Raw genomic sequence first — 15,846 nt, 5'->3', positions numbered from 1 at the left:
GAGCCTACTTTTTCTATTCGCTCTAATTGCCCATAAATTCCGACCGATTGCACAAATTCCTTTTTGATGAGCTGATTGATGGAGCTGATTCCTCTTACCGGTCCGGAAGTATGTCCAAGGCCAGCCAGCAAGACAAGAGCGTACGGAAGGAAAAGCACTTTAATCTAATTATTTGTATCTATGTGTTAGACTGGACAACCGAGTGTGGAGAGCCACCAAATGTGGGTTAGAGTTGTACGCACGAAGAAATTGAAACACTTCATTGCAGCGATGTATTCAATTCTTGGTTAGTATATAAAGGGGCTGGGACCAATACGAAACGACACGGAACACAAAACATCAAGAATACCTTTTGCACTTCTGGAACTTATCAACCTGTTCACACTGACCCCTGAAGAGCGAAGCCGAACCAACGTTCGACAACACTGTACAAAGAGCAGGGAATTCATACACTACATCACCAATACCGTTCCATTGATAAGAGTCTCGACCAATGTTGGTAGCAGGATTAGGGCGTAATGCTGTTGATGATCTACCGCCAGCATCGGGCCGCAGCATAATGGTGCTAGAAATTAAAGTCAGCCATCAGGATTCGTTTCTTTCGTTTCTTACTTCCTAATGGGTAGTTCGACGCGGCAAGAAAATGGGAAAAAGGAGACCCATCAAAATGAGGAATCCCATTCTGGCCGCCGGCGCCTCAGTATACAAGAGAAAAGTGCAATTTAGATATTTTTTTGTTTCGTTCCGTTTTCCTTGTTTCCTACTATCGGTGCTTCAGTTTTATTTCTTTCCATTTCATTTCATTTCGATCCGATTGCTAAAGTCCAACCATGATTTCTCATACATAAGCGCCACAGTCAGACACAATACAGGCCCACCCTTACGTACACAATCATCGTCGCGCTGGGTCGCCGGTGTTTATCCTTGGTCCGAATGAGCGAACTCTGGGGATGTTGAGGATTTTTTTGCTCGCTTTTATCTTCTTCCATTCTACGCTCTGTGTCCTAACGCTTCCGTTCGATTTCGTTTGCAGATGGCAACCTGCTTCTGGATCTGAAAAAACAACAACGACTCACGGACCGGATGAGTGCGTTCAATGCCAAGTACCAGCGGACGATCGACAGCAATGACATCAACCTCATCCCACCGGGCAAGGTAAGGCTGATGGATTGTTACCTCCCGTTCTTGGGGCTTCCCGGGTGTTTTGGGCCCTCCGGGAAAAGAAGATATTGATTTTTTTGCTTCCCCACACACTGGTCACGCATTTTTCCCTATCTTACGTGGCGTCCCCATAATGTGTGGCCCTTGCCGTGATGGAAAAAGGCGAACTGGGCAGCCGCTGGGTGTCGAGGTAGTTACCGGTCGTCCAAACGCCATCCATCAGTGGATTTCAATTTTCCGCATTATGGCGCATCATCTCTCGGTAGTGTGAAACACAACCACTAAGCTGGTGAGAAATGGGGCGGCCAGTGAACCGATCAGCCATCGTTAAACAGTCAGTGGTGGTCTTTGACAATTGTTTAGGAATTCAAGCAAATTTCGGATCGCAATGGCGTTGATTTCCATGAACTTGCCATATCCTCTAGATAACTAAATCTTTTCCAATGATCTATTTGAACTGAATAGTGGTAAATTTATAGACATTTACAGACCCGTCGTGTCGTGTCCGTAAGCAACTGTTTTGTGCTTATTTGACCTCTTGGTTTTGTGGTCTTAACAAATAAACCAAGCAAAGGTTGTTTGCAGTAATATAAGAAGTGTCGCACAATATCCGCTGGTGGATAGTGTTTACAGAAGAAAGCGGTCAAATAATGCTTACTTGAGAAAACAATGCCCAAATGTTCTCTCGTTTTCCTAGCCATTTTCGTCACTTTATCGGCACTCGCCAAGGCACACATACACCGCAGACAAACTCCGTTAGGGACCGGCGACAAGCAGCACACACGCCAGATAGCAGACAAAGACGAAGCAAAAACGAAATCTCGCTGAGCGAAGGAAAAACACATGCATGGCAGGATGAATTTGCCCCGAGAGAGAAATTGCTGCTGCGTATATAGACATGTCGGTCCGGCGAAGTGCAGCTTTTCGATGGACGGATGAAAAACCACCGACGGACAAACGAGAAACTCCATCACGAATATATCACAGCCACATGTTACACAACTTTAAATTGGAAACCAGCAGCCCTGGAGTGCGCTTCAGCTGGACCACTTTTGCGGGTGTGATAAGCGGTTGTATACATTGCTCGGTAGATTGCGGTAGGGTCAAGTAGCAGCCATAACGAACCCGCGGTGGTTTATATTTCTGGAAACAGAAGCTTAAAGGATAATATAAAGATATCGATGGGCATTTCGAAACACATAGGAAAGTGAAAAAAATCCTCAGTACTCCGACTCTGCGTTTCGACTCTCGTTCCGACGGGGACGACGGTCCGACGGGAACGTTATAACCAATCTGTTGGGATCAATAAAATAGCACAACTCGTTCTTTTCTGTGAGCCGTTTGCTTGTAACGTACTGTTCTCCTGGGACGCAGCGATGTTTGCATATGTCGTTTGTTGCGGCAACGACGCTTTAACGTTCCGGTGGCTGGTAAAGGTTATATTAAATCACAACCATACACTACGCATTAAAGTGATATTTTTGGTAAATTTTGCTCAAATGGTAAATATAAATTGTTTAGAAAACTCTGGGAATATCTATCAAAAGCAGCATTTATGTGTGTACACTTACTCAGTATAAAATATTGTGTTTGGATTTTTCTTCCCTAAAACAATAGAATCCACTCAACTTATTGTACAAATTCTGCACTGTTTCTGCACCTTCTTCTAGCTCTTTTAAGTCTAAGATGAAATAAAATCGAAAGTTTTAACGGTCACATTGGAATCGATAATGGGCATCTTGAACTGAAACTAGCTTGGGTCGTCGCTCGCCATTACTTTTACCAATACTTTTGCACAGTTGCCGCGTTCGGAGGTTTTCTTTTTTCCCATTTGCCACTAAATTGGAACAAGTTGCTTCTTCTTGAAAGCGTACCCAAACCCCGTGCTCTCGGAATCGGGTTGCGATGGAACTTTGCGGTTCGGGCTTCGCCCGTTTGTCCTACAGCAAATTCTGTTGTGAAAGTTACAATTGCGAATTTTCAGAATTCATTTTCTTTTGTTCAGTTTCTTTTTCGTAGTATTTTCACCTGGGCACCACCCGGGCAGCCGCCGGGAACCAAACGGGTTCCCTCGCAGATGGGCCGTCAGCGTTGTTTTAATATTATTTACAACGAAAAGTAATTCAACTCTAATTAAGCTCTTTGGGGAGGCACGTAAAACTGTTGGTCAAGAGCTAGAGAAGGAAAACGAACAAAACAAAAAACGGACCCCAACAATAGAAAGTATGCGAAGCGAAAGGCGAAGCATAACTCCAGTTTTGATGGAAGTGAAAATACGGACATTCTTCGGTCCGGTGGAACCGAAAAGAATAATTTCAGCTTCAGGTTGGAAGCGTTGGTGAGTTTTTCTGCTTCGAGTGACGTGGTCACATGAACCGTGATGGAGCATTTAAAAGAACCCTTGTCCGAACCATAGTTGAAATACATTTCCTCGTGTAGAACATTTTCCACAAACGGGCAAAAAAGTAGCAAACGAAACGCTTCCGTTGTGTCATTTAGACTTACGATGCACTCGTTTCCTCAAATTTTAAAAAAGTCTTTAGATTTACGTGAGATGTATGTTACAGTTCCATTTCTGGAACTTTTTAATGTACCCGAAGCTTAAATACGTTGTTGTCGTTTGATGATTACAATAAGGTTGATATCTTGACTTATTTCGAAATCTGCTTGGTATTTTAAAATGATAAATTTAGGAACCCTGTAGCGCTTCTAAGTCCTTTACTTACTTCATAAATCATATCGGTACAGAATACATCGTCATTCGTTCGAAGCACTTTTGCCATGCTTCCATAACCGTAACCACGGCCCTAAATCGATCGCTTATCGTTTTAATCTATGCCCAGTACGTCATGATGACTTTCAGTCATTCTCATAGTAGGGCGCTTATTTGATGCCTTGGGCATATAAGGAACGGTGCTATAGGTAAAGACCGAAGAGAAAAAAAACGTTACAGTAACGAATATCGATTTTCCTTTCTATACTCAGTGTACGTTATGAACACATTAACACGTTGATTAGATCGCGTTGCAAGAAATCAATTTTCTGACACCAAAAGGACCCCAAACCTATACTCGGTACAGTATTCGTTTAATCTCGTGTAATGTAGGGCAGATTACGTGCCCACGAAAACAAGTTCGCCGTAATAGGGACGAAAACAGCAGTGGATTGGTAGTGGGTATGCACCACTGTCACACAAAATAGGACACTCATGTCTGATACCGTAAGTCAGTTTTTTGTAGATGTTCCCAAGAACGAAATGTAAGAGCATGGATTTTTGGGGGATTCCATACCGCTTATTTGTTACGTTATTTTGAGGTACTCCATTGAGTAGTGTGTAAGAATACTCGCCTCATTAAAAGCTCACCATGCCTTTCCATTGGTTTCCTCGACGTAACAGGACATCAGTTTTCGTTTACTGCACTAATTCGATGCGATTGTGCCTTTATTGGGTGTCTTCTATGTGACATTGATTATGGTTATCCTGTTCTTTGCGGAATGCGAGTCTCTGGCAGGAAATATAAACTTATTTGAAATTTAATCCTTTCTCTTCGTTCTCTTCCACATGGTATCTTCGACAAAAGAAGGAGGAAAAAAACCGCCACTACAACCACATCAACTCGCAGTACACTTTCACTCCCGAAGAGATCAAGTACGACAACAAACACTACAAGTACATTAAGTACACCACGTACAAGAGCAAGGTGGGTCTATGGATTTATCATCAGCCTAACGGCATGTACACAATGTTTCAGGGTCTCGGCAGTGTGCCGAGGAACTAAAGCATCACATTTAACGTGTGGCTGTGTGTGAAGAAATTATCTTTACGCTACTCATTTCCTTCTTCATCTGTGTCTCTACCCACTCGGTGCAGCAACCTTCGTTACAGACGTCTCGTCAGTCGGCAGCAGCAAGCCAGTATGAAGGGTACGGTTCGTCCAACGGTGGTTCGGCACACCTTGGTGAAGACAAGCATAAAATCCGAGGCTACAACGAGGTCCTCGACAAGCCGGTCAGCGGCAATGGTAATAGCAACAACAAACCATCGAAACAGTCCGGCGGCATGGCACGTAAGTAGCACTGGGACGGTATTAAAAGCAAACACACAAACAGTTCTACAAGCATTTGCACGAGGACAGCGCAACGTGAAACGTCATCGTGACAGTGGCGAAGCAGTGGTTTTACGCCGTAGATCACGAACGTATCCGACTGGACTTAATTGGACTTTCGCAACACGCTCCACGTAGCTCAAAAACGGCTGCTTCACAAATTGCTCGAACGCAGAGTGTCAGCATGCGTAGGGAATGTTCCAGCGTTTCCACTCCTACTCGTATGAGACCAATTCAAACAGTCACTTTCGCGTCGCGATAGCTCCACTGTAGCTACTAATTAATAAGCATTTGTAACAACAATAGTACCTATTTTTTCCTTGTTAAAACCAATCAATGCATAACATTTTTCCTTGACACTGTTACTGCAACAAGATTTCACAAAACTGGCAGATTGTGTTTCAGTTTGTCTTTGTGTATAATTTCGAAATATTTTAAACCTTCAAAGTCAGCGTGAACCATTTGCTTGATGTAATAATTGGACGTGAATTTTAAAATCTTGCTCCAAGAACTTATCCATCCGCTTCAGAGTAGCATGTCTGCGATGTACTTGGTTCTGCTTTCGGTACGTTGAGCGTAGAACGTTGTGCCCAGATCCTCACCGTTTATCTCATTGAGCAATACTACATCCGTAGAATACTGATTATAAATCCTCTGCTCATTGCGTTACTGCAGTCGAGTTGGTTGTTGAGGCACGCGAACCGTAACCCTGCTAAATATTTCTGTTTAACCTTTGCGCGATACGAGCGAACTGTTTGCATATCTTGAAACAGCAAAACTCATTTAAATCTAGAAGCACGAGAGTAAGTTCCAAAGCAGGAGAAACAAATAGCGAACGCATCCCTGCTGTTACCTGTGCCAGTTCTCTGTGTGCTCACGGCCGTACGCGGTCGGAGATGAAATTAAAACGCGTGTCATCATGTGCTACACAGAGTTGCTATGTTTCCTCGGAGACATTCTGACAGCATTGGCCAAGGGCCCTTCCGAGCAAGCAGTTTTTTTATGCTCGCAAGCGACCATGATGTTGCGTGCGAGTGAACGAGAAAGATTAATGGCAATTAAGCATTGTTTAACTTTCTATGCTACGGGACTGTCCAACACAGCAACCAACCAGGGCAGGAAAGGCTATGCCATTGGTAACGGTAGCTTGTTTTGCTTTCTACAACTGGCTACATTCCTTTGTGGTTGCATGCCATCGACATTACTTTTGTTGGTTGATAAAATAGCAGTCATGCCACAAGATGGTTCAACGCAACTCCAACATCTGCATTGAACATGCAAAAGCTTATCCTTATACCGACACGACCAAAGATGAATCCTCTAACAGCAAACGTTCTCACAAACACACTCTATTGGAAATCTAAGTATTTTCCAAGTAATAGGAAAAGTCACCCCCTTTTGACGTTAAGAAGTCAGTTTGCTGAATTGCACACCAAATATCAAAGACAAATTGGGCACAGTTAAATGTGAATCTACATCGTACTTAAAAGATTACGTTGGATGCCTTCAATGAAGTTTTGTGTAAGCCTTACAATACTCCGTTAAAGATAAGGTAAAATGTTGACATTTTCGGTCCCTGATAATTACTAACCATACTGGTCGTAGCTGTCCTAACTCGTGTGGTAGCACTTTCGACCTTCACAGTATGAATTTGTCACAATGAACATAGTAGAGGACTTTTCCATCTTTCTTCTACTTCGCAAGCTGGAAAGTTTATGACCAACCATGTTTTGGAGACGTCATTATCACAGTTCGTTTCACGAATGTTTCACGATGGTAAATTCGGCCAACCAAGGGCCCGTCAAACCGTCCGTCACGTCTGACGAAAATACCTAATTAACGACGATGATTAGCAAATCAGCACGACAGCACGTCGGAAGCCTTGCCGATGTTTCGAGCCCATCGGATCACCGCGTTCATCGATTGCCATAAACCGCAACATTCCATTAATGCCAAAATGATTTAAAAGTAATTTTTCACGTAGTCAACAGTCGCTAATTTTGTTCTTTTGCTTGCGTAAACTTACATTCTCATCCGAACAGGTTACCCCATGAAGGCGAGCGAGTGCAAGCCGCAGCAACTGACGGCCATCGGTAACCGATTGCTCGATTGGTTCTCCGTGATCATGGCGGATAGCAAGAAGCGGCGGCAGCATCAGCAACAGAAGAACAAGATCCACTTCCCAGGGGCGTGCAAGCTCGAAGCGCGCTGGATGTTTGGCCATCTCGACCTGAACAACGATGGCGAGCTGTCCACGCAGGAACTGTATGACCTCGAGCACGACCAGAACGAACGATGCATCAAACCGTTCATCGATACATGCGATCTCGATCAGGACAACACGATAGATCCTCGTGAGTGGTGCCGGTGCTTCGAAAAAACGGATCGCCCGTGTGCCGCTGTCCGGCGACGTTTGGGCAACGATTTGAGCGGTAATATTGCACTAGTGCTAGAGCAATACTGAACCTTTAATGCTATTTGGGGAACTCTTTCATTGTTCGATTCCCAATCACTAGGCTCGTATGCCCCAGACTGCGATAGCCAAGGATTCTACAAGCCAACGCAATGCCATCAGGCCGTCGGTATTTGCTGGTGTGTAGATGAGCACGGCGTCGAGTTTGCCAACACGCGCACTCGAGGAAAACCAAACTGCGGTAAGTGAGTCGGTTTCTATTTGGCAGTGAAGCTGACTTTAATTAGTCGCATATAGATTATATGTTTAAGACCATCAACCACCACGCTTCTCCATTGTAGTTTGTAAACCACCATGCGCCTCCATTAAGGCTTCAGGGTCATAACTTTCTGTACGTCTCTATTACGCAACAAACTAGCGCCTAGCCGATTATTCAAAAGACTGAATTGTGACAGGAACTAAGCTAATAATTTTGGGCATTCTATTTCCCACACAGAAGAAATCATTAACAATGCCACTACCCTCAATTCGGACGACGAAGACACCGAAGATTCCGACGATGACGATGACAGCCAAGAGGGAAGCGCCGACCGCCTATTGGTATTCTAAACACGCGGCATGCCAAATTGGCGTAATTGTTTGTTTCTTCCAACAATTTAATGTAACTTTATTCTGTGAGGAAACAATCCGTCTGTACGTTTGTGTTAGTGCGCATCGTTTACTGTATTCGGACATTTTTGAAACACTCGCGATGGAGGTGGTCTACAGAATGCTCCTCACGTATTCCGCTGTATATTGTTTAGGTCAGACAGCAAACGATGAATTAGACAAATCATCTCCCATTTCCCGTCCTTGCCTCCACCAATGGTGGCGGTGGAGTTGTATCAATCAGAGGTTGATTCGGAGTGTAAAAAAAACTAATTGGAATGCTGTCCGTTGGCCGGCTGTCTAACGATTTACGCAAAACATTTTCGAAATGTGTCGCTCCCGTCCTAAATAACGTTGTAATGTCAAAGGAGTAAGGTTTAGCTTAAATATTGGCTCATAAGAACCAAGAGCTATTGAATCTAAAATTCAATTGGAACTTGAATTCAAGAGCATAAATTACACCGAACGAGCCGTTGGAATCGAGCGACCAGAAATCAGAATAAGCAACATTAGACGACCGCAGCACGATCTCCGCTTCCCGTAACTTGTTACGCCCAAACATTTTAAAGCGGATGCTAGAGAGTTTACAAACGTCACATAACAGTCCTTTAAATTTAGACATAAGATAAATTAATTTATTTAGTGCTATCCGTCTTTGCTGCTAAACTGCAAATAGTGAGTGAGTGTTGCGATATGTTGAATGGCAATCAGGCATGATTAAGATTTAAAAAACTTGCACTAACAGCGGAAGAGTTAGTCTTAGTAGTAGCTCCCGGCATGTCATAATGAATAAAGCTACAAAACTGATAGAGCCTGCGGAGAGAACTGGAGGAACCCATAAATTATTGATAGCATTCGAAAAAATCAAGAAGATTAAATGGCACGATTCATACTAACTCTACTAGAAAATTTTACCATCAATAAATCCATGAACAAACCCGACATCGTGGAGTATGATTTCTTATAAATGGTTTACCGTACAGAAGAGGGCGTAAGGCTAAGGCTAAGTCATTCCGATTCGTTAATTACAGTGAAGTACAGCACAGTAAAGTTGCATGAGTTTTCAATGTCTTTAAACGCGAAGAAATTAGCAAATAGGTAGAATGCTAGGCGGCAATACAGTAAAACTATGAGCAAGGGCAAGTGACACGAAAAATGATGGAATAGACGTAACGGACACTTCAGTCAGTGTTCTCACATTCGAGGATTTTTTAAGTGACCAGTGAAGGTGAACAAAACCATGTGACTACCAAGCCATGTGACTCAAAGAAACAGAAAGTCATTACCTTAACTGCAAGAATTTTGTGAACGACAAATGTCCACCCCACACTCGTACACGCGCTTTTGTGCAGAAACAGTAAATTACACACGCCTGTGTCTCTCACTGATACTTTAACTCTAAGTAGACACTGAAGAATACCACAGACCACGCTCGCCAGCTGTCCACTTAGCCGTAAAGCATATGCGATTCGTGTGTCCCTATGTGATGTAATGGATTTAGAAACCACAGATAGTTACAAAACCAAATAAAATAAAAGTGCACTCTGCTTTTAACGTTCATTAGAATACAGACAAGCCACGTCAACCTACAAAACCAGATGAACTCTGTTGTGTAACACTACTATTACTATTACTACTACTACTACTAATACCGCAACTGCTATCAATATTTTACCAAAACCAAAGCCGCAAACTAAAATCGACTCTGCTCACCATTATCCATTATCAAACTGATCGACTGGTAGAGCAAAGTCTAACGTCAGCGCAATAGACAGCACTTAATTTGCCACCGTCACAACTATTTCCGTAAAACCAACCTACCATTATCTGATTGTTTGTCTCTGGAGAGCCGAAGAAGCAAAATGCCCCGCTAGTGCAATGCAACATGGGAAGCATCATTGCGTTCGTTTTGCAAACATGCAATATGAGAACAGAGTATTTTAAAATACCGATACGGTACGATCATCTAAAACAAGCAGTAATAGTTGAATGTATCACATTCAAAAACAAGAAAACCTGACGAAAACAGTAGACTACTATGATCAACACTACAATCGCAGCTGCTTCGTTTTATTGCTATTATACAAAACGCTGAAGAAAGGCGGTTTGCAATGTGAACAAAAGTCCTATATTTCGTCATCAATGATACTTGACTTTTAAAAGGTATTGTGTTTTGATTTCAACAGGCAAAGAAAAAGTACCAAAATTCACTCGCACTCTACACATATTTTCTACTGCATTTCTACATAAAACTCACCTACAAAGAAGACCAGCTTCAGCATAAATACACTTGCTGTCTTACGTGGTATTACTAGAAACGAAACTGAAAAGCGGTGTGCTTCATTTAGTAAGAATACCTTTCATACATTTATAAGGAACGTAAACTAACGGATGAAGAAAGACAGCCGAACAGTTGAAGCATCAGATTGTCGAGACAATGGCCATAGCAAAGTGCTTTGTAGTACCACAGTAAATACTTTTGCAGAACAACTACTATTGAACGAGGCACTGAAAGAGCATTGATAGGGAGCTCATGAAGGTACTATAGAAAAGGGATGTTGCTTTAGATTCTGTAACGGAACGAGAACTAAAAACCTCCACTGTATTGCCGAAACAACAAAAACCAAGCCATGCTGTAAAATCAAAACATTGATGGTGAACTGAACAGCAGCTACAGTAGTGTGTGCAGAAAACAAATGTTCATCAATACATCGTGTGACGGATTGGATAGAAGAAAATTAAACAAAAGTCGTGTTGTTATCGCGTTTTTAGACTGTGAAAGAAATTTGGATTGATTTTCATCGACTGTTTTCGGAATCAAAGAGGAGTTTACAAACTGCATTTTGTAACCGATATCGGCTGTAATGCACTCCATAATTCGGAAAAATTTAGTAAAAATACTTTCTGAAACCATCTATTTGAGATTTGTAAAGTTAGATCGAGTGTTTTCACTAAGAATGGCCAGTGCCGCTCGGCGGTTGTAGTAGCAGGATAAGTAAGTACGTAATGGCCGTTTGCTTTTTTCCCAAATCTACTTCGAGCGGAAAGAAGTTCAGTTGTTTGGCTAGTCGTATATTAGGCTCCTCATTGTCGCCTAAAATCAAATTTTAATATTGATTTGTTTCGATTAATTTATTTCGGAATATGCGTTAACACACACCCTCACACACACATACAAGTACCTACACTGCATATAAAATTTTATACAACTTTAAATTTGACTTAATTATATGTGCCTGTAATACTTTCTTCACACAATCCTACGATGCATCCAAATTATTTCTGCAATTTTCGAGAGCAGGAATACTAAAGCTAAAAATTAGCTTCGCTACTGATGGAATTTTCTAGAGCAGGGCTTCGTTTAGGAATGTTCGTGTTCGGTCGTGCCGTACGGTTGGAAGTAATATCGTCCAAAGCAGTGCGAAACAGCCACACCGATCTTGCAACCTTGCCACCGATGTCGTACGCAGCGCCACACCCATTCGCCGTTATTTTTCGCCTTATAAAAGTAGTAGCGATGGCTGTCGATGATTAAAGATAAATTAACATTGCTTGGCATCAGCTCATACTCCGAGACAGTGGTGCCTTCTGGCATGAGCGTAATGGGGCCCCGTTGAGCAATAATCCCTTTAACAATCAATACTTTCAGCATGGCAAATCGATCGTTTGTACGGACAGCAGCGAACCGCTCGTGGCTGTGTATCGGAGTATTGTGATCTTCCAAATTCGCCGCACAGTGCAGGGTCCAGTGGAAGGCACAAATCCATGGGGGCATATCACACCCGGTGGACGTTTCGTCGGTGTTTCGCACGTACATCTGACCATTCTGGAAACACGTCAATCCGTTTGAATCGATTTCTGTGACATCTTCTTCCTTCACAGTAGGGTCCAGTGGCCGGTTCGAGACGGGGGGAATTTTTGAGAAACCACTTTTCCTTTCCGTAAACGATGTCGATCTTGGACGCAGTTGCACGCTACAGATAGAATCTTCGTCCAGTTGTTGTACCAGCACGTTGCAAAGGTCGTCCGGTTCGAGTTTAACGCCCTCCGCGGAGTGATCGTGCACGGCACCAGAGATGCTGGCAGGCTTGCTAAGCGACAACGGCACATTTAGGAACGCTTTGCACCCGTAGTCGCTCTGTATGCAACGCCAACGAGAGCTTTGCTGCAGTCCGAGCATCTTGTACATGCGGAACGCGTAGCCCTCGTGAAAGATTGTGCAATTTCGACCAGTCATTGCGTAGATGATTTCGTAATTTGGCCCTTCGACCGTTACCTGTGCCGTACGTTCCGGTTGCATGATTTTTCGGATGTCTCGCGACGAGTGGTGATGAGGAATCGTATGCTCAGCACACAGTCCGTTGTGGGTAAGTGTAATCTTTGCCTGACATGCTTCCGGCTCGTCACGTAAAATGCAGTACCAGATATCAGCATCTTCTCGCAAGTACTTGTGCCCACAGAAGAGTATTATTTCGACGCCCAATTGGACGTTTAGCATGCGGCGGTAGTTGAAACCACCGGTCAATAGTTCCACTGGACCTGGGCTGGTGAAAATTTCGCTTCCAACAGGCACTAATCCATTGCGGGCTTTCGTCCCGCGTGATTTTAGCTGTTCGTGGTCATGCTTCTCAGACTTGGCCACAACGGCTCCAGACTTATCGATTGTGAGCGTTGCCGAGCACTCGGTTTCTTTGCCACGAGTGCAGTGCCATTCTAGCGTTCCGTTTGTTTTTGCTTTCCGTGCGTAGAACCGTTCACCTTTGTGACGCACGATGGGATGAGCACGAACGTTCCATAGTAGATCGTAATCGGTACAGGACCATAGCAGTACTTCAGTCTCCGGTCGACACAAATCTTTAGGAAAGTGCTCTTCCAATGCATTTCTCACTCGATGCCGGTGGTTGGTGGAGGAACTGTCGGCCTTTACTACGTAAACAATCTGCTCATCGGGGACCATTTGAAGTACCGAACGACAGCCCATTCGTCCCCACTCGCAAACCCAATCGGTGGTGCCGTTTTTGTGGATCGCATGAAAGACGTACCGTTTCCTTCGGTGGACTAACCAAACGCGACCTGTTCCATCGGTCACCAGTCGGTAGTTGGCGCCATGGCGTAACGTTTCCGATGCAGGTCCTGTGATGCGTTGTTCAAGAGCTGGCGAATGCTTGTGCTCGGCCTTGCTAACGTGTTTGGCATATTTTTGTTTCACTCGCAGCCTAACGATGTGCGGTGGTTGACAGCGAACACAGGACCACGGTGCTCGTGCAGACTTTTTATTCGTTTTGTATATGTTCCCGGCGAACAGAATAGTGTCATCCATCACGGTGTAGTTGAATCCGTGTCGGACGGTCGTTTCCTTCGTCTTCTTCTGGGCCATCAGTGCACTCTGTAAGGTGGTTAGAGGGGCGGCACACTCCTCCACCTGATGATTGTGAGGTTGATCGCCGGCGAAGAATACTTTTTCGTCTTCGTACGAAAGCATGACACGAGCCGGGCATCCCTCGCTACCCAGTTTACGCCTCTCACAAACCCACAAACTTAGACCGTCAGCAAAGAGAGCCCGATGCAAACGGTACCGATAACCGGATGCGAGCAGTCGCAACCGATGCCGGAGATCAATTACAAGCGTGTAGCTGGGGAATTCTTTCACTACCTGCTCACTGGTTGGATGGTCCTCCAATGTCCCTATTTGAGCGACCATTGCCGGATCATGGTTGTGTTTAATTTCGCCACTCAGTAGGGCCAATGGGAAGGAGGCCGTGCTGGTTACCGTCAGTGTGGCCGTACATCCAAAGGTGCCACTAGCCACACAAACCCACTGCTTGCAGTCCTCACTGTGCCTGTCCAACCGATGATAGCGATGACGACGATAAATAAGGACACTCGTTTCGTCGTTCACAAGCACTACCCGATAATTGTATCCGATTCGAACAAGTTGAGAGGGTCCAGCAAATGAGTCCAACCGAGCTGGAGTGTTCGTGCCGTCTTGCAACTCGGGAAGCATACTTTCCTGATCTTCCTCCTCCATCGTGAACGAATTTTCTTCCGCCTTCATCATGTTGACCAGCTGACCTTTACCATGTTGACGATTTTGGCGCAACAACAAGTCGCTTTGTCGGCACCGTTCCCGGAAGCTGTAGAAATTCTCAACATCAACAATGCACTTGATGCAGATCACCGAAGTTTGGTCGTGCTCGTATACGATCGCCACCGAAGCGCACTCGCGTATCTTTCGGAGCAGCTCGTCATTAACCGGCTCATTGGCCGGAAACATGGGTACATGGTGGAATTTTGTCCCAAGGCACAGCCGGCACTTTTGTGAGCTGGGTTGCGGTGTACAAAAAGAGGGCAAAACAAAGTTAGTGAGAAGCAAAAGAATACGGTTAGTCGAAGAAAGTGTTGCTACCTAAAGCTGTCCATTGTTGGCCGTTCGTCATGGAGCGTTAGAAGACCTCACAGAACACCCGTTTTGGATCCGCGCCGTTCCGAAGCGTCAGAGTTGGAGGATATTATTTTTTCTTCTTCTTCGGAACCTCTTCTTCTTCTTTTTCTCACTATGACTGTTGACAGACCGGTCCTGTCAACGCAAGTTTGGTGTGCCGGCAACACTGCCACGCTAACTTGTCAATCGTGAATTATCTTTGCCATTTCATCGAATATGCGGTAAAGCTTTATGAGGTGAATGCATTGCTCGTCTGATGAAAGCCATCTTCACACAGGGAACGTTAATTAAGTTTCGACGCGACGCTTTTTCCGACCTTTCACACCGGTTACGACGACGGCGACAGGCAACGGAAAAGTCTTTCGCCCTCTCGTTCGGGCGAAAACAATTAGACATCTTGGGTAGTTAAAAAATAATCGAAGATTACTCAATTGACGTTTTTTTTCGTATCACAAGCATGCAAAATAATTTTAACTTAATTATTACTTGTAATACAAACACAAATTCATTATAAAACTATTTTAATTCTCGCACCAAAAATTCAATGTGTCTTGATCTTCCAAATATAAACACAAATAATCTGTCAAAACACAACACTTCGCCCCTCTCACCCAAAAACCAAGTATACGAACCTTGGCCAAAGTTTTTAGGCGACACAAACGGAGCGTTGTCTTTTCATACAGATTCGTCGCGCCGTACGAAGTTTTCGTCGACGCCGGTGTGAAGGGTCCCATAGAATGCCATATGAGACAACGCGTCGTTCGCAACGTTCCGTTCCGTTCATTTTGGTGTGAAGAGGGCTGAAGTCGGGGCAATAAACTTTATTGGGGCTGCTTCGCTAAGGGATTTTCAAGGATTGCATCGCCAACATAACTCATATTGTAAAATGAGACGAGTTTATTTTTGTTTAATTTATTTTTACAGGGGAGGGAATGCTTTACGCACTGTCATGCATATCGTGTGGAGCTTTCGCAAGTCGTTAAAACAAAAGAGCTCAGCGATATCGATGGCTGTCTCAAAGAGCTTTGTCGTGTCGGCAGCACTGCCGCGCTAACTTCTTCTAGCCATCATCTTTT

The 15,846-nt window shown here is 44.1% G+C and overlaps 2 protein-coding genes across 3 annotated transcripts in view; one reads left to right on the top strand and one right to left on the bottom strand.

Annotated features, from left to right (window-relative positions):
• Positions 1 to 8,744, top strand: part of LOC131211935 (proteoglycan Cow) — a 60,097-nt gene extending 51,353 nt beyond the window's left edge. For both annotated transcript variants that reach the window (XM_058205622.1, XM_058205623.1), the window contains 6 exons: positions 1,034 to 1,155; positions 4,743 to 4,862; positions 5,033 to 5,228; positions 7,310 to 7,699; positions 7,784 to 7,921; positions 8,177 to 8,744. In XM_058205622.1, coding sequence (XP_058061605.1) covers positions 1,034 to 1,155; positions 4,743 to 4,862; positions 5,033 to 5,228; positions 7,310 to 7,699; positions 7,784 to 7,921; positions 8,177 to 8,289 — 1,079 coding nt within the window. In that variant the 3' untranslated portion in view covers positions 8,290 to 8,744. The remainder of the gene's footprint in view (positions 1 to 1,033; positions 1,156 to 4,742; positions 4,863 to 5,032; positions 5,229 to 7,309; positions 7,700 to 7,783; positions 7,922 to 8,176) is intronic.
• A 2,762-nt stretch (positions 8,745 to 11,506) lies between these two features.
• Positions 11,507 to 14,808, bottom strand: LOC131207526 (uncharacterized). Its single transcript, XM_058200144.1, has 2 exons — positions 14,735 to 14,808; positions 11,507 to 14,651 (listed from the first exon to the last, which is right to left on the bottom strand). Exons 1-2 carry the CDS (start codon positions 14,746 to 14,748, stop codon positions 11,690 to 11,692), a joined length of 2,976 nt encoding a protein of 991 aa, XP_058056127.1. The 5' UTR covers positions 14,749 to 14,808; the 3' UTR covers positions 11,507 to 11,689.
• Positions 14,809 to 15,846: the final 1,038 nt, after the last annotated feature.

The sequence above is a fragment of the Anopheles bellator genome, chromosome 2, assembly GCF_943735745.2.
Source record: "Anopheles bellator chromosome 2, idAnoBellAS_SP24_06.2, whole genome shotgun sequence".
NCBI lineage: Eukaryota > Metazoa > Arthropoda > Insecta > Diptera > Culicidae > Anopheles > Anopheles bellator.
This window is presented reverse-complemented; position numbering and strand designations above follow the sequence as displayed.